The sequence below is a fragment of the Planococcus citri genome, chromosome 2 (genome assembly GCF_950023065.1).
Source record: "Planococcus citri chromosome 2, ihPlaCitr1.1, whole genome shotgun sequence".
Lineage (NCBI taxonomy): Eukaryota > Metazoa > Arthropoda > Insecta > Hemiptera > Pseudococcidae > Planococcus > Planococcus citri.
Window position 1 is genome coordinate 74,982,495 of NC_088678.1, and position 23,168 is coordinate 75,005,662.

Here is a 23,168-nt window from a genome sequence, read left to right on the forward strand (position 1 = left end):
TTTCTCTTTCGATTACAAATGGTTTCGCTACTTTAATTTGTTCGTTTTCAGAAACAATTACTACATACTATAATCAAAACATAGCTAGGGTTTTATTTTAAGAGATTTTCAATCCGAAACCATCATTAAAATAAATCAACACCTTTTTAGAAACTTCTGTACCAACCAAAAATAATAAAAATGTGAAAAAATTGACATTCAAAGTTTATTAACAATTCTATAAATACGCCAAAGGTTCTAAACATTTTCCAAAAATTTCAAAAAAGTCAAAATTCTTACATTTTTTAAAAAATACTCAAAAATTAGACAACATTTTCAAAGACGTAGGTACCACTCAAAGTTTGCCAACGTTCTCAAAATCAACCTAAATTCTCAAAAAATGTTCAAAAAGTATCAAAAAAGTGTCAAAACTTTCAAAATTTGCCAATTTTTTTTGAAAAAAAGGGCCAGGGCCAAAATTTTGAAAGATATTTCAAAAAATTTTGAAGTTTTGCAAGAGTTTTTGAAAGTATATCATCTTACATTTTCAAAATCTGCTAAAGCTTGTAAAATTGTGCAAAAGATTTCGAAATCATACAAACGTTTTTGAAAGTGCTACATTTTCAAAAATTGCCCCAAAAGTTATCAAGTGCGCCGAATTTTTTTCAAAATTCATCATTCAAACTTGGTCAGCATTTTGAAAATCTGTTACAATTTCCAAAAGTGTGCAAAAGATTTCAAAAAAGAGCCAATGGTTTCAAAAACGTTCCAAAAAATTAAAAAGTATGCTACAATTTTCCCAAATGTTTCAAAATTTTCAAAAAATGGACAAAAATTTCAAAAACCTAGCATTTGAAGTTTGCTAACGTTTTTCAAAATTTGCCAACTTTTTTCCAAAATCAGTCAAAAGTTTTCAAAAGTGTACCTACTAAAAATTTCAAAGGTGTGTGAGTTTTTGAACCGATCAAAGATCACCAAATGTATTTTCAATATCTAAAAATATTTTAAAATCTGACCAAGTTTTTAAAAAATGTGCGTCAGGTATTCAAAAGATTGCCAAACTGTGTCGACGTTTTCAAAATCGGTTGAAATTCTCAGAAATGTGCAAAAAGTTTCAAAAATGTGCCAAAATGATTTTGAAAAATCTTCCAAAAAAGTCAAAAATGTGCCACAATTTTGCAAAACTTCTCAAAATCTCCAAAAATTGCCCAGAAAATGTTCAAAAATAAAAACTTAATTACGCTTTAAATTTTTCCAACGTTTTCAAAATCAGGCAAATTTCTCAAAAATGTACAAATATGTATGTACATAACAAATGAAGAGTGATATTCCAAAACTCGCTTTGTCCATTTTCACAACTTTTCAGGAGAGAGGAAAAACAGTTTCCCTTTAAACAGGTACCTAAATTGGCTTTTTAGACGAGTTTAGCACTTTATTTGGGTGGATTTATGATGTAGGAGTGTAGGTATACATTTCATCCACTAAATACTGATGAAAAAAATTTCAATAAAAATGGACAAAGCGCGTTTTGGAACATTATTTTTTTTTTAATTTTTAGTGAATTGGCTATTTAGGTGAGTTTAACACTTCATTTTGGTAGGTTGATGATGTAGGAATGTGAGTTAATACTTCATCTACCTGGTACCACTGAAAACCCAACTTTGATAAAAATGGACAAAGCGAGTTTTGGAATATATCACTCTTCAAATGCGATCCGATTTAATGAATAAGATAGGTAGGTACCAGAGAAAGTACAAATCTCTGATGATCATGGCAATTAACTGACATTGAAATCATATCAAAATATATTCGATTATATTTCCAATAGGCGAAATAGGTGATTACATTTGATCATAGAGAATCATTATCCATCAATTAACTAATATTAGGCTATAATTCAATGGCTTGGTTTAAATAGCATGATTGTTCAAAAATATTTTTTTTGTGGTTTCTTTTAGTAAAAAAAAAACTGAGGAATCTGAATTTAAAAACCTCATAAGTTGAAAATGCATCCTAGCGCTGTAATCGGTCGAAATCCTAGATTGAAAAACACATAAGTCCGACATACGAGGTTTCTATTATAAAAACCACGTAACTACAAGAATTTCATCAATTTTAAATTTGAAAACCTCGTAAGTCCAATGGTAGTACGATGTAAACCTCATATCGAGGGCTTGGTATAAATACCACGTTAAGTCCAAAATCCTAAATTTTTCAAGAGAACACAAAAAACATTTAAAACATTCATATTTTGTTATTTGCGGTTTTAGATTGCATTATTATGTTTTAGAGGTCTTAATGGTATGGCCTGATGATATTTTATAGGTTGATAAAATATAATTAGTTGATTAAAGCGCTTTGGAAGGACATATGAGGTTTCTAGAGACAACATAAGAGATTTTCATCGTACTTACATACGACTTATGTGGTTTTTAACAAGGACTTACAAGGTTTTCAAATTTACAATTGATGAAATTCATGTACTTACTTTGTAAGTTGGACTTACGTGTTTTCTAATGTTGGATTTTTGCTGATTAGAGCGCTAGGATGCGTTTTATAGACTTACGAGGTTTTTAAATTCGGATTCCTTGTTGTTTTTTACTAAAGAAACCACAAAAAAGCATTTTTGAAAAAATCTGGACTTACAAGGTTTTTATACCAAGCCATCAATATGTCATCTTTAGAAACCTTGTATGTCCTTTCAAAGCGCTTAATTAACTATACTTAATACTTATGATTGATCAACCTATAAAATATCTTCAGGCCATACTGTTAAGTCCCCTAAAATATAATAATGCAATCTAAAACAGCAAATAACAACATCTGAATGTGTTTTAAACGTTTTTTCGCTCTCCTGAAAAATTTACAATTTTGGACTTACGTGCTATTTAAACCAAGCCATTGAATTAATTAAATGGAGACACCACTATGTAAGCAACTACTTACCAAACACTGCTGACCGTCTCACCATCTCTTTTCCTTAGCCTACCCCAATAATAGTGGCTGTCAGTGGCTGCTTTACATTGTACAGGACTTATAAACACACACACCAATTCGTGGATACCATATGGCTTATCCCAAATTGGCCGCAAAAGGTAATATGATAACCAAACGTTGGATAATAATTCCAACTTAACAAGTAAATTACGCTTGGTGGCATGGTGGGTTGAGCTAAGGCTTTCTGAAAAAGAGGTTGTGGGTTCATGTCTCGCTAGAGACGCAGGCGTTAACATGTAATGTATACATTGTAGTGCATTTAACATCTATTACACATTAAGCTCCAAGCACCAGAACAGCAGAGGCAAAACAGAAATGCATGCAATCTGTTGCCGGTATCAAAAAAGCTGTAACTGGTTGAGCAACTGTAGGTAGCGGTGATTATGGAACTCAGGGTTGTAAAAACCCAGCTAGTGATGTATGAGCTACTTTGTAGATAGCGTAGAAAGCAACAGGAAACTACTACGTGAAAGCTCAAAACATTGATTCCCTAGAATTATCACAGTGGCAATAGGCATTCGCCTCACCCTGTTTAGGGTACCACAAAAATGTGATTTCCAATGTCCTGCAAAGGACAAGGAACCACGACGACGAACAAGTAAATAAAACAAGTCAGCACCAAGCAAGTATTGGGCCACTACAAAAAAACAATGCGACTTGAGATAAGTCCCTCTCATACCGATAAATAGAATTACTCCTAACCTAGTATGTTGAAGAGACTCCTTATAAATAGAATGACATAAGGATGCATTATTAGAATAACCACCTAAGCAGTGAAGGCATATTGCACCATATCAAGGTTTCAAAAATGTACCAAATACTTCATAAATTTTCCAAATTTTTCAAAATTTGCTAGATTTTTAAAAAAACGTACCAAAATATTCAATAAAATGTCAAATCTTTTAAAAGTTACAAGAGTTTTTAAAAGTTCAACATCCAAAATTTACCTACAATTGTTCAAAATTTATCAAATTTTTGCAAAAATATGCAAAAGTTTCCAAAAAATCATTAGCTTTTTAAACTTTGTAAGAACTTTCAAAAATGAGCAAACAGTTTCAAAAATGTGTCAAACTTTTCAAAGTTTTCCAAAATTTTCAACATTTTACAATTCAAATTTCATCCACATTTTCATAATTTTGTAAAAACGTGCTGCTTTCAAAAATGTGCCAAAATTCTAAAAATTTTCCAATTTTTTTCAAATATGCCAAAATGTTTAAAACTTGCTAATTTTTTCAAAAATCTGCCAAAATCTTCAAAATTTGCTCAATTTTTTTTAGAAATATATGCCAAATTTTCTTTGAAAGTTTACCAAAAATTTTACAAGTTAGCTGAATTTTAAAAAAAGTTTCCTTTCAAAGTTTGTGAGAATTAAAAAAAAAAACAAAAACTCAAAAATACGTCATTCAGTTACAAGAACCCCCCCCCAAAAAAAAGTTTTCAAAAATGTGTAAAAATTTTCAAAAGTTTGATCAAAGGTTCCAAAAATGTACCAACAATACCAACATTTTCTAAAAAGTGCCAATGTTTTCAAAAATTTACCTACAATTTTAAAATTCTATTAACGTTTTTATAATTTGCAAAAGTTTTCAAAAATTCACCATTCGTAGTTTGTCAACGTTTCCATAAAGCCGACAAAATTTTTAAAAAATGGTTCACACTTTTTAAAAATGCGTCTTTTTCTTTCAAAAATACGCCCAAAATTTCAAAAATAAGCCACAACGTTCCAAATTTTATCATAGCCAATAAAATCTGCCAAAAATTCTCAAAAATACACAAAATTTTTCAAACGTTTTCCAAAGTTAATGAGTGATTTAAAATATCACTTCAAAAACTAAATACTTTCAAGGTTAATAGAAAAATTCGGGGCCTATTTTTCCTGAGTGGGGCAAGGAGGAAGGGAATTGAAACATTTAAAACTGCCTCGTCTTTCCAGTCAAATTCACGTCAATGTAACAGACTATAATATTTAGAAAAAAGAATCACGCGCATTCAACAAGTTTACCTATTTGTTTTCCTTTTTTACTTCGGTTGGTTCAAAACAAACTGTCATCATGTGTTATACCATAATACCTCTTTCCCAAGTTTCTAAAATGCGAGGAACCGCGCGCCTGACGCCTACAAGGCGCCAATTTCGGTTTTTCAGACGTTATCGAGTGATTACATAATAGAAACATACGAATACAAGATATAGGCACCTTCGTTTAATTTCAATTTAGTCTTCTAATTTGAGTTTCGAAAAATGGTACGAAAATGCGGACAGTTGATTCGTTTCTCGATAATATTATGACCAAGCAACATCAATATCAACGGATTATATAATTATATAAAAAAGTAAGAAATTTATCTTCTTTTTTTTCAAAAAAAAACGAGCATTTCTCATAGTCAAATTTCACACCAAGCTTTTACCATTATTAAAATTTTCAACCAGCAAGGCCAACTAATTCTAGTGATTTTTAATGCTGAGAGAAATTGTTGACTGAGCACATTGATCAACAGAAAAATCAAAATGGTGATGATTAAAAAATGTTGCTGTGGGTGTCCATTGAGAGAAGGCAGTTTAGCAATGGTAATTCTTGATTTAGTAAGTCACTTATAGTCACTGGTCGAAATTTTCGATTTATTCCGAAGAAAGTTTCTTTTTCTACAATATCTAATAATAATTCACATTTCGATTTTTAGATATCGACGTGTTCTTTCATTATCTATCATGGCGCCATGACAAACACCTATAGTAAGCTTAAATGGAAAATATTCACAGTGATAACAGCATACTCGACTACTCGTAATGTCCGTAATATTACAATATTACATGTTTCAGATCATTTCATTACTTTTATCCTTGTATTTCATCCTGTAGCTGGAATAATCGGAATACTGAAAGTACGTACGTAGGTCTATACATTACATACATATTATATTGCCTTACTTATCCATGGAAAACAAACTTGGAAATTTCATTTTCACAGGATATACCGAGATATATTTTAATTCACGTGGCAGGTTCGTTGGGTCGACTTTCAATAATAGGATTCGATATTCTTCTGCTGTTTCTGTTCTCAAAAACCATATTAATACCCGTTGATATCCCAAAAGATCGCCAGATTGAATTCGTCGCTATAATACTGGGTGCTTGGGGTAAGTAATCATTTCTATTTGACAAATTAGAATGTAATACGAGTAGCACCATTTTGCAGGATATTAGCAGCTCTCACAGGAACTTGTCAATTTTGAGGAATCACCGTGAGCATTTCATAATAAAGTCTTGGAAGGCTCATTTTTAATCCATATTTTTCACTTTCGATGTTAATCTTGAAATAAGAATTTCAATTCTTGGCTTACCAAGCAGAGAGATTAATCAAGTTTATCGACATATAAAGCGGACTTTCGTGTAGTAATTTTCCTATAGCTTATCTTCAAGTAGATGAACAACGGATAGTTTGAAGTCGGTTTGGCGATCTGGCATATCAGTATGACCATGATCTCGTTATTTTTATAGAATTTGTAATTTGATACCTACATTTTTATATGTAGGTAAATTGAAATTTGATGAAGTATGTCGGTACAGTAGATAGGTAGATAGCGATGAAAGATTTCTTCGAAACAATAGCTTGCTTGTCATTTTTAATATAGGAAAATGTTGATTTTTTGCAGCTACATACGTATATTATATCGCAATGGTTTACAGCTATTATCAAGAATCGACAGAGAGAATCGAATCATCGGTTTCGGCTATGAACGATGTAATTATGTACTTAGGTACTTAGATATTTTACTGATAATTTTGAAAGAAAAAACAACCTAAAGGTACTTTTTTGAATAGATGTCTCCCTTTTCTATTTTTGTATGTTGTACTGTATTATACCTACCCAATTACCTACTCGCTGGTAATTGATAATGAGTTTGTTTGCTGAAAAGTATTGAAAATAACTAAAAGCGTTATAATATATATATTTTTTTCAATTATTTATGAAATAAAAGATATTAAAACTCAAAAAATATTTGTGTTTTAGAGTATGCATTTTCAAGCACAAATCATTCCTATTCTGATCACTTTTTACCAAAATTTTTGTAAAAAATGATAGCTTAATGAATGAAACAGGGTGAAACTTGGGGAATAGGGTTCTTTTGGGAGCTAGAGTTGACCTCTGGAGTGGGGAGGGTCAAAGTTGAAAATTACAGAAAGGTCATTTTTTTGGAGGGGCATAATATGGCCCCAAATGGACGAAAAGAGTCCAAAATCATACCATATGGTCAGTACCTCCATTGTGATCAACATATCCAAATTTTAGCTTCCTAGGTCATCCCCAACCCATTTGAGGTGGGAAAAACCATATTTGATCCCCTCACCTCTAAAATTTATCTGGGGGGGGGTGAAATTTTCAGCATACAATGGAAGGTTGCCTCATGAGTACTTGAACTTATTGAAGATTTCAACCTTCCAACTTTATTTGACCTCTCTCCAGGGCCAGAAAAGTGGATTTTTGGTATATTTTACATGTTTTTCAACGTTTAAGACAAGCCTATATAGCCCCTCCAAATTGACCCGGAGGGTCCAAATTTTCACAATACAATGAGAGCCGAGAGGATGCATCCGAAGTGCTTTTTGCATGTTTCAACCTTCCAACCCTACTTGACCCCCCTCTCCATGGTAAAAAAGTGGATTTTTGGTCTATTTTACTTACCTACGTGTTTTTTTGACGTTTAAGACACCAAGGTTTTCAAAATTTGCTAGATTTTTTAAAAAACGTACCAAAATATTCAATAAAATGTAAAATTTTTTAAAAGTTGCAAGAGTTTTTAAAAGTTTAACATTCAAAACTTGCCTTCAATTGTTAAAAATTTACCAATTTTTCGCAAAAATGTGCCGAAGTTTTTAAAAATTTTCCAAATTTTTTAAAATCTCACTGTCCAAAGTATGTAAACGTTTTAAAATCTGCCAAGTTTCCAAAAATTTATCAACTTTTTAAACTTGGCCAAAACTTTTAAAAATGAAGAACAGTTTTAAAAATGTGTCAAACTTTTAAAAATTTTCCAAAGATTCAAAAAATCCAAAAAAATTCTCGACATTTTTTGAAAAAAGTGCAAATGTTTTTCGAAGTGTACAATTCTGTAAATCTTACCAACGTTTTCATAATTTTTTTGAAAACGTGCCGGTTTTAAAAATGTGTCAAAATGTTTAAAACTTGCCAAGTTTTTCCAAATATGTGCCAAAATTTTTAAAACTTACAAATTTTTTCAAAAATATGCCATAATTTTCAAAACTTGTCCGTTTTTCCAAAAATCTGCCAAAGTCTTCAAAATTTGCCAATTTTTTCAAACATATGTCAAATTTTGATCGAAAGGTTACCGAAAATTTTACAAGTTCGCAGAATTTGTTAAAAAAAAGTTACCGTTCAAAATTTGTCAGAATTTTTAAAATCTGCCAAAAATCTGAAAACTTTACCATTCAGTTTTCCATATTGTGCCAAAATTCTCAAAAGTTGGTAAAGGTTCCAAAAATGTACCAAAATTTTCAAAAAGGTGCTAACGTTTTAAAAAATTTACGTTTCGAAATTTCTACCAAATTTATAATTTGCGAACGTTTTCAGAAACTTGCCATTCAAAGTTTGTAAACGTTAAAAAATGCTTCAAACTAATTAAAGATGCTCCAACTCTTTCAATAAAACGCCAAAAATGTTAAAAATCAGCCACAATGTTACAAATTTCATTATTGCCGACATTTTCGAAATCTGCTAAGTATTTTGAATAATACACAAATTTTTAAAAAAGTTTTTCGAAGTTAAACAGTGATTTGAAATATCATCCTTAAAAACTTTCAAGGTTAATGGAGAAGTTCTGGACCTATTTTTTCAAGGAGGGGGAGAAGGAGGAAGGGAATTGAAAAATTCAAAACTGCCTCGACTTTCCAGTCAAATTGACGTCAATGTAATAAACTACCTATAATTTTTAGAAAAGAGCATCACGTATGTACATTCAACAAGTTGACCTATTTCTTATCCCTTTTTACTTCGGTTGGTTTAAAATTGTCATCTTGTCTTATACCATACCTCTTTCCCAAGTTTCTAAAATCTAAGGAACCGCGCGCCTGACGCCTACAAGGCGCCAATTTCGGTTTCTCAGACGTTATCGAGTGATTACATGTAGAAACATACGAATACAACAAAATAGACATCTTGGTTTCATTTCGATTTAGTCTTCTAATCCAAGTTTCGAAAAATGGTACGAAAATGTGGAAAGCTGATTCGTTTATCGATAATTATGACCAAGCAGGAAGGATCACACGAGTTCAATATCAATACCACTGGATCACACAAATAAAAAAGTAAGAAAATTATCATTTTTCTTTTTAAAAAAAGGAGCATTTTTCTCATAAGTAGATTTTATTGTTATTAAAATTTTCAAGGAGCAAGGCCAACGAATTCTGTTGATTCTAAATGTTGAGAGAATTGTTGACTAAGCACATTGATCAACAAAAAAATCAAAATGGTTATGATTGAAAAATGTTGCTGTGGGTGTCCATTGAGAGAAGGCAGTTTAGCAATAGTCATTCTTGATTTTGTGAGTCACACTGGTCGAAATTTCTGAATTATTTTAATAAAAGTTTCTTTTTCTACGAGTATTTAATAATTCACATTTTGATTTTTAGATATCGACGTGTTTTTACATTATCCATCTTTACGCCATCGCAAACACCTATGGTAGGCCTAAATGTAAAATATTCACAGTGAAAACAGCATACTCAACTACCTACTCGTAATATCCATAATATTACATGTTCCAGATCCAGAGGGTAATAAATACAAATCTCCCGGTATTTTGATTACTTTTATCCTTCTATTTCATCCTTTAGCAGGAATAATCGGAATACTGAAAGTACGTATCTATCTACCTAAGCCTTGGCCTATAAGTACGTATCCATGGAAAACAAACTTATAAAATTTCATTTTCACAGGATCTACCAAGAGGTATTTTAATTTACGTGGTATGTTCGTTGGTTCGACTTTTAACCATAGGATTCGATATTCTACTGCTATTTCTGTTCTCAAAAACCATGTTTGTTGATATCCCAAAAGATTACCAGATTGAGATCGTCGCTATACTGGGTGCTTGGGGTAAGTATAATCATTTTTATTTGATAAATTGGGTAGTATCATTTTGCAGAATGGCAGCACCTGTCACAGGAACTTTTTATTTTGGAGGAATCACTGTGAGCATTTCATAATAAAATTTTGGGATATTTTTTTCTATCCATTTATTTTCCACTTTCAATGTTGATCTTGAATACATTCTAGCATCGAGTATTTAATTCTTGGCTTCAGTACTAAGCAGAGAAATTAATCAAGGTTATCGATATACGTACTAAGCGGAGTTTCGTGTGATAAGCACGTCTTATGGGCAGAGACTGAAATTTCAATAATCATTTTCCTATAACTTATCTTCAAGTAGATGAACAACGTTGAAAATATTCTTCTAAAGGGAGATTACCTATTTTGTATTTCACTTATCTGTTGATCGTGATTTTTTTCCGGTTTCCGGTGCATGGTCTTTTTCTTCAATATTTTCTTCTAATTTAATCATCACTGATGGAACTGTAATTCCTATTCTTGTTATCACTGGTATCGAAGCGATATTCGTGATTTTTGAGATTTTTCAACATGTTGGCGCATTCTGTGATAAATACTTAATTTAGATACGAAAGTGTAACGTCTTATTCCATTTCCTCATTCTTCAAGTTTAGATTTTTTTCAAATGGAACTTGTAATATCTGCGTGTCTATATTCCATTTCAATTTCATGTTTTATTAATAATTGTGTAATTTTTTTAGTTCGTCTTTGCATCAGGATTGTTTGAAGTTGGTTTGGCGATCTGGCATATCAGCATGATCATTGATCTCGTTATTTTTTATAGAATGTGTAATTGATGGATATATTTTTGTAGTAAGATGAAATTGGATGAAGTATGTCGATAAGAATAACGATGAAAGATTTCCTCGAATTGATAGGTAGTTATCATTTAATATAGAAAAATGTTGATTTTTTGCAGCTACACACGTGTATTATACCGCAGTGGTTTATAGCTATTATCAAGAGTTGACAGAGAGAAACAAATCATCAGCTTCGGCTACAAACGTGTAAATTATAGATTTTTACTGATTATTTTGAAATAAAAGACAACCTAGAGGTACTTTTCTGAATAGATGGTTTCCTTTTTCTAATTTTGCGGTACCTACTTTATTATACCCGATTACTCGTTGGTAATTTTATTGATAATAATTAATAAGTTTGTTTTTATGTACTAATTTTGTTGAAAAATATTGAAAATTACCAAAAGCATTATACCTAGATACTGTAGTTTTATTTTATTTATTTTTTTTCAATTATTAATATCTATGAAATAACAGACATTAAAACTAAAAAAAAAATTGTGTTTTAGAATACGCATTTTCAAGCACGATTCATTCCTATTCTAGTCACTGAAGCATTGAAATTTAAATTGAATGACATTTTTCCATTCCCCCCCTCTCCTCCAGAGAATTCACCTCCTTTCTTGAACTTCTACCGTGTTTTGATCTAAAGCGATCCTTTCACTAAAATCTACCACAAAAAAAACTGAATCGAAGTATCCTGCACAATATTTCAGTGATCACCAAAAATCCACCAGGAGCCTCCCCTCTCTGGCAAATTATAAAAATTTAATTTGACAATTTCCCAAAATAATCTTTTTTGCCTTTTTTTGAAAAAAGCACTCAACTCGTGTACAACGATCGATGCTCGTACACAAATTATTGGAAATTTTACACCCTGATGAATAATTGAAGCTGCAGGTTTTTCACTCCAATTGCTCAGGCTCTCGTACTTCATTCCATATTGACGAAATCTCAATAAAAACATTTTTCTAGGAATTAGATTTCTGAAAATTCTAGCTCCCAAATTCTCAAAAACTAAGAAATATTCAAAAAATTCACGTTTTTACATTCTGCTTCCTGTATTTGGTTTATTTTCATTAGAAAAGCACTACTTTATTCGAAAGTTTTAACCCTCTCTGAACCCCCCTCCCCTCCCTCATAATGAAAAAGTGAAACGTGAGCCCAACTCGAAGAATAAGACAGATCCGGGGATTCATTTCATTTTTTCTGATTTTTTTCAACTTCCGAAGGCTCCATGTAAAAAGACTGAAATAACTAGAGGAACCGGTGACAGATTTCTCTTAAAAGGGGAGATCATACAAAACAATTGGGACTCATAAACGAAAAAATTTTAGATTCAGATAAAATAGATTTTTTAAAAACTTTTTCAGAAAAAATTTTTACATTTAATTTTCAATATTTTGGAGAAGTTGGGTTTCAATTTCGTCAACATTCGCAGGGCATCACAAGTAGTGAAAAAATTCATTTTGCCCCATTCTCCAGCTGAAATTCGGTTTGATGAAGGTTTTGAACCGTTCAAAAGCCTCTCCCTTTACAGTCTACTTCTTTAATTTTCCAGCTTCGAAAAAACTTTATTAAAATTTGTACGAATTTGGATCACCAATCGAGGACTTTGAAAATTTCCGCTCAAATTGATGTAAAAATCCGCGCAAATCGAAGCCCACCACAAATCGACTTTTGATCGAAAATAACTATCAAAAAGATATAAAATTTGAAAGAAATTTGGTAAAAGAAAAAAGGTGTTTCAAAGTGTCAAAAACATGTTAATGTGATGAAAAAAAACACGAAAAAAGCATCAAAATCACCTCAAAAATTATTGAAACTTTAAATGACGCAATTTCACGTGTTAAAATTTGCCAAAATTTTTTGAAAAGTGTTAAAACGTGTTAAAATAGTACGTGTAATAATAACCAAAAAAAAAAACATTAAAATTACGCAAAATATAAACAAATTGTGATGACATTTTTGGAAAATTTAGCAAAACGTAGAAAAAATTGTACGAGGCTTCGTTCAAATGACTTAAAAATAGGTATGAATAAAACTTTAAAATCTTTGTATGTAGGTACATAGATCATCAAAAAGGATGAATTTTCAACAAAAAAAAAAAAAACGACAGTTTACAGAAAAATACCTCATGAAATTTTTCTTTTCGAACCACTTTGCTTTAAACTGTTGAAATTTACCAATGTACTTTCGCACTAAATTCCTCGTGACCTTCCAAAAAGGACAACTTCCCTTAGAATAAGCGCGACTCTGTATGCCAATTCCTCCCAAAAATTTTTAAAATCTTGTTGAATAAATAACCGCAAACTTTTACTTTTGATAACACGATTTCCTATCAGAAAAATATCGCTGCATTCAACAGGTGGATCTCGTTTTCTACCCTATTTTTCTCTGCAGCTTTTTGCAGTTCAAAATTTCGCTACCCTTATACGAGTGCGAGGACCAAGACGCCGCTACTGGCCAGTGACTCCTCCCTGGCGCCAAATTCGCTTTTACAGACTTATTGAGTGATTATATACATAGATATCTGCGCGTGAAATCCAACTCGTAAGTTTTTATTCAGTTTTTGACTTTGTGCATCGAATAGATAATACGAGTGCAATTACATATCTGTCTATTTTTGAATATTCACGTAATTAAACAAAAAAGTATTATCTACGTGAATTTAATAATATAGCGAATGTATATTCATTCCTGATCAGAAAGCAAATACCGAATATGTAAGTACTCGTATAAAGTTTTTTTCTTTCTTAAACGAATGTATACTTCAAAACTTGGAATAACTATTGCCTAACCATTCTCTCCAACAGTGAGAAACATCGGTTTATTGCCAAAGCCATCTATTTCATTTGTCGAAGAATTTAACATGACGACAGTAGAAAAGTGTTTATGTGGATGTCCATTACGAGAAGGCAGTTTCACTATCGTTAATCTTGATTTAGTGAGTTATTCAGTACAAACATTAGAATACACCTAATCAATTTTTAAAATGTTTCTTATCATTTCTCAATTCAAAAAGAAAGAGGGTACCTACATATTAAAAAATGGGAAAAAATAAAAACAAAAGCATCCCAACAGAATTAATTTTCAAAAACTCTGAACTTTGACGAAAAAAAAAAAAATGAAAATATTGGGAAAATAAATAAGTACATACCCTGATGAAGAGGTTGAAGACTTTCGAATGGCTTGAATCAGTCATGACGTATCACTCAATTTTCGTACTACGTATAAAAACAGGAAAATGTGAAACTGCAATTCACCTGAAACAAAGAAAAAAAGATGCCTAATTAATAAAAAAAAAAGTTAAAAACTTGACATATAATTAATACATAATAGGATACAATATACATTTATGTATTTTAAAACATATTCCTCCCAAATTTCCAAGTTATGAGCGTTTTGAACTGAAAAAGAATTTCTTATCAGTAGATACTTACCTATAGGTAATTAGTAAATACTTACTTATTTAAAAGCATTTTATTTTCATTTTCAGGTTTTAAAAATTATCCACATGGTGTCTTTTTTTGGAGGTGATAATAGAGGTAAAAATAACATTACGAGTATTTTCAAAAAATTTAGAGAAAAGAAACTTTTAAAATGATTACCTACCTAATGCATTATTACGATGTGCACAATATTGATTGTTTCAGATGCAAATGGTAACAGGGTGGAACCTCCTAATTTCATTATTATAATTTTATTCCTGCTTTATCCAATTTTCGGAATACTTGGTATTATAAAAGTAGGTACCCAACCATGATCCCACCTTTCTATAGTCAAACGTAGGTATGTGCTTCATTAATAAAAAAAATTAATATTCAATATTCATTTAATTTTTCAATAGAAAAAACCGCTGTTGGTTTGGATTTACGTAGTTGCGTCATGTGTTGTATTTATTTTATTCGGAATCGACATTATTATCTTCATGATAAAATCATCTAGTTTTTTCATTTATGCGCAGACGGACTTGATACTGGTGAAAATCATCCTCGTCGTAAGTTGGGGTATGTACTATGTACTATGTAGTTACGTATAGTTTATGAAGTTGAAGATTATGTAGAATACAAAAATAATTAGCTACCATGATCAATATTGTACCAACGCGATCTATCTACCTACTTGAATGATTGCAGTATTCCATGTGTATTGCACGACGATCGTCTACAGATACAATAACGAATTGAAAAATGAACTTACAATTACATCACAAGGAACAGCTCCAGTTAGTACTCAATAAATACTTATTTCTTATATTCTTACTTCTTATTCCATTACAAAAACTAGTAGGTATAATGTGTATTGTGTATGTTATATGTACTTGAATGTTTTTGTGTCATAAGCCAACCGATTCCAACTTTTCGATATACTGCGTGGTCAGAAAAAAATGATCACTGATTCAAAATACCTTTATAAAAATTACTTTTTTTGGGCAGTTGAAATAACTCAATTCTCAAAAATTTAATTTTCTTTGAAATCTAATTGTAAGTTGCACAACTCAAGGTGGCTCTATTGTAGACCGTAAAAATAAAAGAAAAAATACTCTCTGGTCCTCTAAACATTAGAAATTCAGTTTTTAACATCTGCGGATTTTGATTTTCATCATTTTTTTTGTAAACGGTTTCGTTCAGCTGCCAGTTCACAGCGTCTCGAAAGCTCCATGCGTGACTCTTAGGCTATAGCAATATTTTCAGCAATTTTCGCAAATGGTTGTGTACAAATTTCACCCTAATTTTGAACAATTTCTCATCATGAAAAACAATTCGTGATATTTTATATTATTAACTTTTATTCTAAATAACTTTAAACAACTTTCTAATTAAGTACCTAATTCAAAACTATTTTAATGAATTAGAATTTATGATTGCATAAAACGATTTTTATTGTATTTATAGTGTGCTACTTCCTTTCATATTTTTTTGTTGATACTTTAAAATGTTTTCATTATGTGAATTTAGACAATAAAGTGAACATCACCAATTATTGTAAGATTCCATTTACTACCGAGCACTTTTCTTACCACGATGCTCAGTTTTCCAACAAAATCAATTTCAATGGTGAAAGAAACGTGACATATTTTCTAGGAGTTCCCTTTTTTTTTACAAATGTCTTTTCAACGAAACATTCCACAATAAGAACAACAGCTTGAAGCAAAAAAAAAAAAATTAATCCTGTGCATAATTGCTTATAGTTCTGATTCTGAGCTTTTTTTTTTTAGTAAAAAACAATCCAAGTTCGTTATTACATTTTTTTTTCTTTTTTTTGAGAAAACATAATTATTTCAAACGAAGCATCCTAGAATAGCATTGATTGTGCTCGCAGCAGAAAGTTATTTTCATGCTGTACAATTTTGGTTCTCACGAGAGAACCTTTTGAACCCACAGTCACCAAATTAAAGGAAACCGAGCTCGATCGAAAGAGTAGGCCCTAAAACCCCTGAAACCAAAATTTAAGGTCAAAAAGTTCATTTTTAAATTTCTGATGAATTTTTGAAAATTAAAAAATCCAAGCAAACTGTTTTAAGAACAATTTTTGACAATTTTTTAAAGCAAAATGGACCAATGTGAATAATGCCCCAATTCAACTCCCATAACATAGTTTTGGGCCATTCTGGAGCCTCCAGCAATATTTCAAATTTTTCCCGAAATTTTAAATTCAGAGAGAGATTTTGATGTCCTTATGCTTTAGTTTCAGAAAGGGAGGCGGAACCCCCTCGAAGGAATGGCCTTGGAAAGCCATACTGACGGGCCAATGACCTTCAGAAATCGGACAGGCGACCTCGGGAGGCCATACTGACTGGTCAATGACCTTGAAAAAGGCGGGATAGGCGAGCAGACGACTTTGATAACTCCGACAGACAGGTCAATGATCTCAAGAGGCCAGACAGGCAGACAGACGACCTTGGAGAAAGCCATACTGATGGGCCAATGACCTTGAGAGGTCATATTCAATATTTTGCATGGTCCAAAAAATTTTAATTTTTCACAGAAAATATTTAGTTACTGAGTAGGGGCGTAAGTGGAATTTTTTCAAAAATGTTTTCTTTATTCTGGTCTTTTTTGGAGGGGGGGGGGGGTTGAAAATTAAAAAAAATCGCAGAAGAAAGTGGAGAGCGGGAAAGAAGCGTTTGAAAAAAAAATTCGTTGAAAATTTTATAAGAATTATATATACCTACTTTATGAAAAAGCTCAAAAATTGTTGCAGTAACATTTTTTTCTAAATTTTGACGAATTTTCGTTCCAGTTCAAGTTCAAAACGTTCCCTTGTAAGTTTTTCTGAAATTTTGAATTTCTGGATGAAAAAACTGGAAAAACATCAAACATAGTTTTTCAAAAGTTTAATTTTTCATAGCACGCCGAGAAATAAATAAAATAATATGAGCTCGCTTTGATCTCATTTTCAGCAGAATTTGACCTTATGTCCTCTTCCTTATCCCTGACTTTGTTCTACGCACAGAATATACAGAACATCTTGATCAAAGTACATACAACGAATCCCATCACACAATCCTATTTCACAGGACAAAAGACTTCATTATTTGAGATTTTGCAAACGAGAAGAACGATGAAGTATGTAAATGTATTCAACCAGAAGACCAGTGGAAGCTTCCATTTCGATCGTTTAACTCGGAAAATTTTCACATCATAAAATTATAATTTTCTGTGAAATAATTCATAAAAAAATTGCCACCAGCCATCTATACTTTTCCTCCAAAACTGCTCGAACAATTTTTCTGCAACTGCGCATCGAATCTTCAGTTCTTCCCAAAACGGTGTCCTGCAGCTTCATTCAAGAAGACGCTATACGTATGTAGTAGTCCATTGCCTGCCCAGTAACTATACCCACATTTTAAAACCTTGACTCTCGACTAGGCGATTTTCCTTTAGGAAGATATCGCAGTATTCAACAAGTAGACCTATTTTTACACCCCATTTCTCTATCGGCTTTTTGCGGTTCGAAATTCCGCGACACTCATCCGGAGGCCAAAATGGCGAAACTGGCGCCTGGCGCCTCACTGGCGACTGGCGTCAATCTCGTTTTTTCAGACATTATCGAGTGATTCCGTAAGAAGGAAAGTGAACGCCAAGTTTTATGGAAAATTTAGTCTTCTGGTTTACGCGTCCACTGATTACAGTGTTAAGTGATTTTTTAAATAAAATAATAATTTCGCAATCATTTTAGCAATTAATTTTACTACCCTGTGATGCTATACAAGAAATTACGTTACATACGTCAACGACCAGTGCAGTTGCTGTTACGATATTCCTAAATAGAAAATATAGGTAAGTACGAGTGTAATTATTTTTCTTTCCTTGACAGAGGCCATAATATGAAATCTTCTGATACTCGAGTAATTGAAATCATTTCATTTCCAACAGTGAAAACCCTCTGTTTATTGCTGGAAAAGTGTACGTTTAACTCAAGTAAAGATGCCCATACTCGAAAGATGTTGTTGCGGATGTCCATTAGGAGGAGGCAGTCAAATTATCGTTACTTTAAATCTTGTAAGTACCTACCCATTATCGAATTCTTGAAATATCAAAAAGCTCATTTCATGAGAAGTACATACGAGAAAAACATAACAGTAGGTATTTTAAATATCCTGCAGTTTTAGCCATTCTCCAAAGTAATTTTCCATAATAAACCACCTTCAAGGGAGCCATCCCAATCGTGGTTTAATTTTAGGACCAGGCAAAGGCAAATCAAAACATATTATTTTATGTCACGTTTATTCTCGATTTTCAGATAGGTGCAATCATCTACCTCCTTTACGGTTTTGCTGATGCTGGTTCTGAAGGTAAGTATGAAATGATTTTTTCTAAAAATGTTTACAAATTAATTACGTAAATAGGTTCCTATATCCTATACTTATCTAAACTATACCTACGTATAATATCGAATGTTTCAGATGTCCATCATAACATAAAGGAATCTCCCGGTTTTTTCGGCGTAATTCTACATCTGTTTCTACCAACTATAGGACTAATAGCAGTTTATAAAGTATGTATTTGTCTATAATATTCTCTACAGCATTTTATTCTCTACAATATGAGCTATACGTTCACAAGTACCTAATGTTCGTTTTTTGCTCTTTTTCTTTTTTTTATTCAACAGAAAAAACCCGTGCTGCTTTTAGTTTACGTAATTATTTTATGGATTGGAATTGCCATTGTTACACTCTTCACATTTATCATCTGGATTGCCGTAGCCTCAGAATATGATGATATTCCTGCGTTATACTTAATACTGATATTCTTCCTTTTTGCTTATTGCGGTACGTATTACGCCTATTATCTATTTTTATAGTCTACATTTTTATACGTATAAAAAAACAATTATCCAAAAAATTTAAAATAATCTCGAACAGGATTTCGAATAAATTCTAAACAAATAAAATGTTCGGCACTTCTGCAACCCTTCTAATGCGTTCATTATCCGGTATCAAAAAAGGGATTGGAGTTTTGGAAGCAAGAACAGTGATTCGCGTTTATTTTAAAACTTTAATAGCCCTATGGAGGGCAAGTCTGTAGAGTTGAAAGAATGCATGGAAAATACTAAAAAAAAAGTTAATTTTGAATGCGTTAAGTGAATTAATTTACTTAGATTGATAGTTATGAGTATTTGTCCAAAAAATAATAATAATAAAAATCAATTGATTACACAGGTGTGCAGGCATATTTAAGTCTGGTCCTATTCAGCTACTATCAAGAATTGCAACATCCATCTAGATCGCAAGGTACAGCCACCGTTGTTTAGTTAAGAAGGATTTCAAACTTTGAAACTGGAGTTGGACTCTTCAAGGTACCTGCATTGGTAGTTCATCTGTTTACAAAATGCATTTGTAAAAAGCATTATAGTCAGAATTTCTCCGAATCCAAGCACTTGCATGAGAACCTCTCGAGATATTCGCTTCGGGTTTGAACGAGATAGTGATTTTTTGAAAGAGTATAGTCTGAAACCCCCACAATTAACATTTCAGCAGCCTGGATTGTTTTTACAATTTTTGGCGAATTTTTGAAAATTCAAAATTGATTAGGTATTTTTGGCGAATTATGCTTTTTTAAAAAAAAATATACAGCCCTAGATAAATAGATAATTTTTTATTCAATAAAATAATGGAAATTGATCGAAAAACTGATGTCAACTGCCGATCGAACCGAATTTCACCATTTTTGGCCATACTGGTGCCTCCAGCTCGATTTCCGATCCTTCCAGAATTTTAAAATGTCTCCAGAACGTGTGGAAATTAGTTTAGGCAGCGAACATCCAAGCTGTGGCAAATCTGTGACCTGTTTAAAAGATTTATTCACATTTCAGTCTATATATATACCCAGGCGGACTCCTCAAGTGCGTTTTTTGACCAGAACATTTACGAGAAAACAATTCAAAAAAATCCAAACTTTTCTACTTGCAGAAATTTTTTTGAAAATCGTCTTAATGATTGTATTTTTTCAAAAATCGAATTCCCAAATCCGAATTTCGTAATTTTGAGCCATTTCTGGAGCTTCCAGCGTGATTTTTAGAATTTTCAAGATCTTTAAAACTTCTCCAAATGGCGCAAAAATCAATTTGGGCAGCTTAAAATCGAGTTGTGGCTTATCCTCGACATGCCCAAGAGATTTATGCACATTTTTGAGCCAATTTCAAGGCAACTACCTCAAGTATGAAGTCACAACTCGGCTTTTAGCTTCCTTAATCAATTTCCACGCCTTCAAAGAAGAAATCAAAAATCACGCTGGAGGCTCAACAATAATTAGAAGTGGTGAAATTCGGTTCGAGATAGCTGATATTAGTTTCAGGACTAATTTACATTATTTTTACTGAATAATTATGTTTTGTATTTTTTTTTAAAAAAGCATAATTCGTCAAAAATGATCAAGTTTTTGAATAAAGTATTTCAAAAATTCTCCAAAAATCGAAAAATCAATTTGGGCAGATGATGGTTATGGTTATGGAGGTTGAAGACCACGCTCGCGCTCTTTCCCAAAATCGCAGTCTCGCTCAAATCGGAAACGAACATCTCGAAAGGTTCCCTTGTAATAAGATGTATCTATACTAAGAGAAATTCAATTATTTATACTTACTCCTGGAGAATGTTTCCAGCTGTTTAATATTATGTTAAGTTATGAGATATTTTTCGACATAGGTGCCTTTATACTACTTAAAACCTTACCATAATAATTAATTCGTAAAATGACAATAAGTAGGCCTACATTATAAGCAATGTTATCAATTATCATACCTTATATTCAAAATAAATACTTATAATCAAAATAACTCATTTAAAATTACTTTCAATAAACGACTAAAATTATTCCTTAATCACCAATTTCGAATTTTGATCACGTTTCCATTCTGAATAACCTCTAGGTACGACTTGATTTTAAATTAGGATTTAGGATACCAAAATTTTCAGGAAATCTTTTTCCAAAAAAAACTAAGTAACAAGATTTTTAAAAAAATCGCAAAAAAATTCTCAAAAATATACGACACAAGCCCCCCTTTACGGAACATTCTGAAATTCTAGTCCGATTTCAAAATTGAAGGGGCCATGTTGATTCATCTGTAAATTTTAAATGCTCTGCCGAAAAAGGCAGATTTAGATAACGGATGAGTTGAAAATCACCCAGCAATTTTTAGCTCCAAGAGGTGCTATTGGAGGAAAGATATTGAGCCCTCAAGACTCAAGAGGAAACATTTTCGAACATATCGTGGTTTTTTCGCGCTAGCCGATGCTTAACCTGTTCAGAGTGGGGGGGGGGGTAATTTGCAAATCGCTTACTTTTGAGCGAATTTGTGTTCTAAAAATATTTACCTCTAAAATATTTCGCATTAATCAAGCTAAAAACGTATAAAGATAGGTAGGTATAGGTGATTTCTGAAACTGGAGAAATATTTTGGAATACCTACAGTGGTGCCAATTTTTGATTATTATTTACAATTTCAAAAAATCGAGGAAAATAGCCAAAAACTCATCAAATTTTTTCGGTCCTTTTAAAATTGACATAGTTAATTGACCAAAAAATTGGCACTATTGTGTTTCAAAATATTTACCTAGCTTCAGAGATTATAAAGTATCTATCTTTCCATGTTTTGGTTTTTTCAAAACACGAATTCAACCAAAAATAAGCGATTTGCAGATTTTTCAACCACTCAGCAGCCCTTTAAAAAGACCTCGGATTTTGACAACAATAACCTAGGTCGACGCAGAACCTCAAATACTTACTGTCTTTTGGAGCATGAAAATTTCTCATAACAGGTTGGGTAGAAGCAAGAGATAGAACACCATTGATTTTTTTCAAATATGGCCCCCCTCTTTGAGGACACATATCTCCCCTCCAGAGGGACCTCTGAAGCTAAACATTTTTTCAGAGTGACTTTTAACTAAAAATGAAGGTCCCTACTAATTTGGTAAAAAATTCTCTGACATCTTTTCTCTCGCGATCTCCCCTTGTAATACATAGATAATAATTATACATTTTCAATCCATCAGCATCATTCAAAGAGACACGCAAACTTCAATAATCAACAATAACTACCGCAAAACTTCACCACCTTCAACTTCCAAGCTCAGCAAACCAATTCACATTTGGGTAGTATGGGCTGCCCTAATTACCTGACTGATTACATCTCAACACTTCGAGCACAACAACCAATACAAATGCAGCTCCAAAGTTCAAACATCCTCCTGTACAAATATTTGAACTAAAGGTACCAATTCAGGGTGGAAATTAAAAGTTTTGTTTGGTGGTGATGACGGGAGGGGGAGGTGTTTCTTATAGCCTATCATGACTTATAAAAAATTTTCGTTTTCCCAGTTCAATTTCAGAAACCTCAAACATAGAATTTTTTAGCCGGTGAAAGAGAAATAAATTAGCTCAAGTATAGCGAAGGCAAAAGCTTACAAAAATTCGTATTTTGGTAGGTGAAAATATAATATTTTTAATGTAAAAAGTTTGATTTTTTCGGCTTTAAAATTTTAGAATTTGAACGATGATTTTTTAGAAATTGAAGGGCTTAATTCCAAACTGACAGTCCATTTTCTTGATTTCGAGAAAAACGTAAATATCTGCTTTCGTCGTCGAGAGAATACTTGGTCTGCGTTGTCATAGAAAATCACACATGAAAAAGAGCGCTACAGAGTGAAAAAATTGATGTTGGGTGTTGGAACCAACTTCTATCGATAGTAATTGACTTGTACCACCAGATGGCGCTGCTCACTCAAAACACCCAAAAATCGACTTAGGTCAGTTTGGAATTAAGT

The 23,168-nt window shown here is 32.2% G+C and overlaps 4 protein-coding genes and 1 long non-coding RNA gene across 7 annotated transcripts in view; 4 read left to right on the forward strand and 1 right to left on the reverse strand.

Moving 5' to 3' along the window:
* The window catches only part of LOC135837740 (uncharacterized), a 310,851-nt gene that overhangs the window by 193,527 nt on the left and 94,156 nt on the right, over window positions 1–23,168 (reverse strand). For both annotated transcript variants that reach the window (XM_065353116.1, XM_065353115.1), the window contains exon 2: window positions 14,061–14,166. The gene's annotated coding sequence lies outside the window, so the exon portion shown is untranslated. The remainder of the gene's footprint in view (window positions 1–14,060; window positions 14,167–23,168) is intronic.
* LOC135834466 (uncharacterized) lies at window positions 5,163–5,728 on the forward strand. Its single transcript, XR_010556676.1, has 3 exons — window positions 5,163–5,307; window positions 5,376–5,557; window positions 5,656–5,728. It is a non-coding gene; the product is annotated as an uncharacterized LOC135834466 (long non-coding RNA).
* On the forward strand, window positions 8,993–11,266 carry LOC135837735 (uncharacterized). Its single transcript, XM_065353107.1, has 6 exons — window positions 8,993–9,298; window positions 9,380–9,534; window positions 9,623–9,674; window positions 9,758–9,849; window positions 9,929–10,088; window positions 11,020–11,266. Exons 2-6 carry the CDS (start codon window positions 9,460–9,462, stop codon window positions 11,109–11,111), a joined length of 471 nt encoding a protein of 156 aa, XP_065209179.1. The 5' UTR covers window positions 8,993–9,298; window positions 9,380–9,459; the 3' UTR covers window positions 11,112–11,266.
* LOC135837741 (uncharacterized) lies at window positions 13,052–16,939 on the forward strand. 2 transcript variants are annotated; one of them, XM_065353119.1, is made up of 7 exons: window positions 13,052–13,626; window positions 13,717–13,847; window positions 14,400–14,448; window positions 14,557–14,648; window positions 14,751–14,910; window positions 15,040–15,128; window positions 16,592–16,939. In XM_065353119.1, the coding sequence occupies exons 2-7, from the start codon at window positions 13,773–13,775 to the stop codon at window positions 16,697–16,699; spliced, it is 573 nt and encodes a 190-aa protein (XP_065209191.1). In that variant the 5' UTR covers window positions 13,052–13,626; window positions 13,717–13,772; the 3' UTR covers window positions 16,700–16,939. The 2 variants fall into 2 exon arrangements, with proteins under 2 accessions (XP_065209191.1, XP_065209192.1); XM_065353120.1 differs by lacking the exon at window positions 16,592–16,939 and having other exon boundaries at window positions 13,058–13,626; window positions 15,040–15,721.
* Window positions 17,209–21,175, forward strand: LOC135837736 (uncharacterized). The gene is made up of 6 exons (XM_065353109.1): window positions 17,209–18,186; window positions 18,283–18,408; window positions 18,650–18,701; window positions 18,813–18,904; window positions 19,019–19,178; window positions 19,569–21,175. Exons 2-6 carry the CDS (start codon window positions 18,334–18,336, stop codon window positions 19,658–19,660), a joined length of 471 nt encoding a protein of 156 aa, XP_065209181.1. The 5' UTR covers window positions 17,209–18,186; window positions 18,283–18,333; the 3' UTR covers window positions 19,661–21,175.

Coding starts and splice junctions, on each gene's coding strand:
- LOC135837735 (XM_065353107.1), top strand. CDS start 9,460: ATGGTTATGATTGAAAAATGTTGCTGTGGGTGTCCATTGAGAGAAGGC. Junction 9,535..9,622: donor CAATAGTCATTCTTGATTTT/GTGAGTCACACT, acceptor TTTGATTTTTAG/ATATCGACGTGTTTTTACAT. Junction 9,850..9,928: donor GAATAATCGGAATACTGAAA/GTACGTATCTAT, acceptor TCATTTTCACAG/GATCTACCAAGAGGTATTTT.
- LOC135837741 (XM_065353119.1), top strand. CDS start 13,773: ATGACGACAGTAGAAAAGTGTTTATGTGGATGTCCATTACGAGAAGGC. Junction 14,649..14,750: donor GAATACTTGGTATTATAAAA/GTAGGTACCCAA, acceptor ATTTTTCAATAG/AAAAAACCGCTGTTGGTTTG. Junction 15,129..16,591: donor CATCACAAGGAACAGCTCCA/GTTAGTACTCAA, acceptor CTTATGCTTTAG/TTTCAGAAAGGGAGGCGGAA.
- LOC135837736 (XM_065353109.1), top strand. CDS start 18,334: ATGCCCATACTCGAAAGATGTTGTTGCGGATGTCCATTAGGAGGAGGC. Junction 18,702..18,812: donor TGCTGATGCTGGTTCTGAAG/GTAAGTATGAAA, acceptor CGAATGTTTCAG/ATGTCCATCATAACATAAAG. Junction 19,179..19,568: donor CTTCCTTTTTGCTTATTGCG/GTACGTATTACG, acceptor TTGATTACACAG/GTGTGCAGGCATATTTAAGT.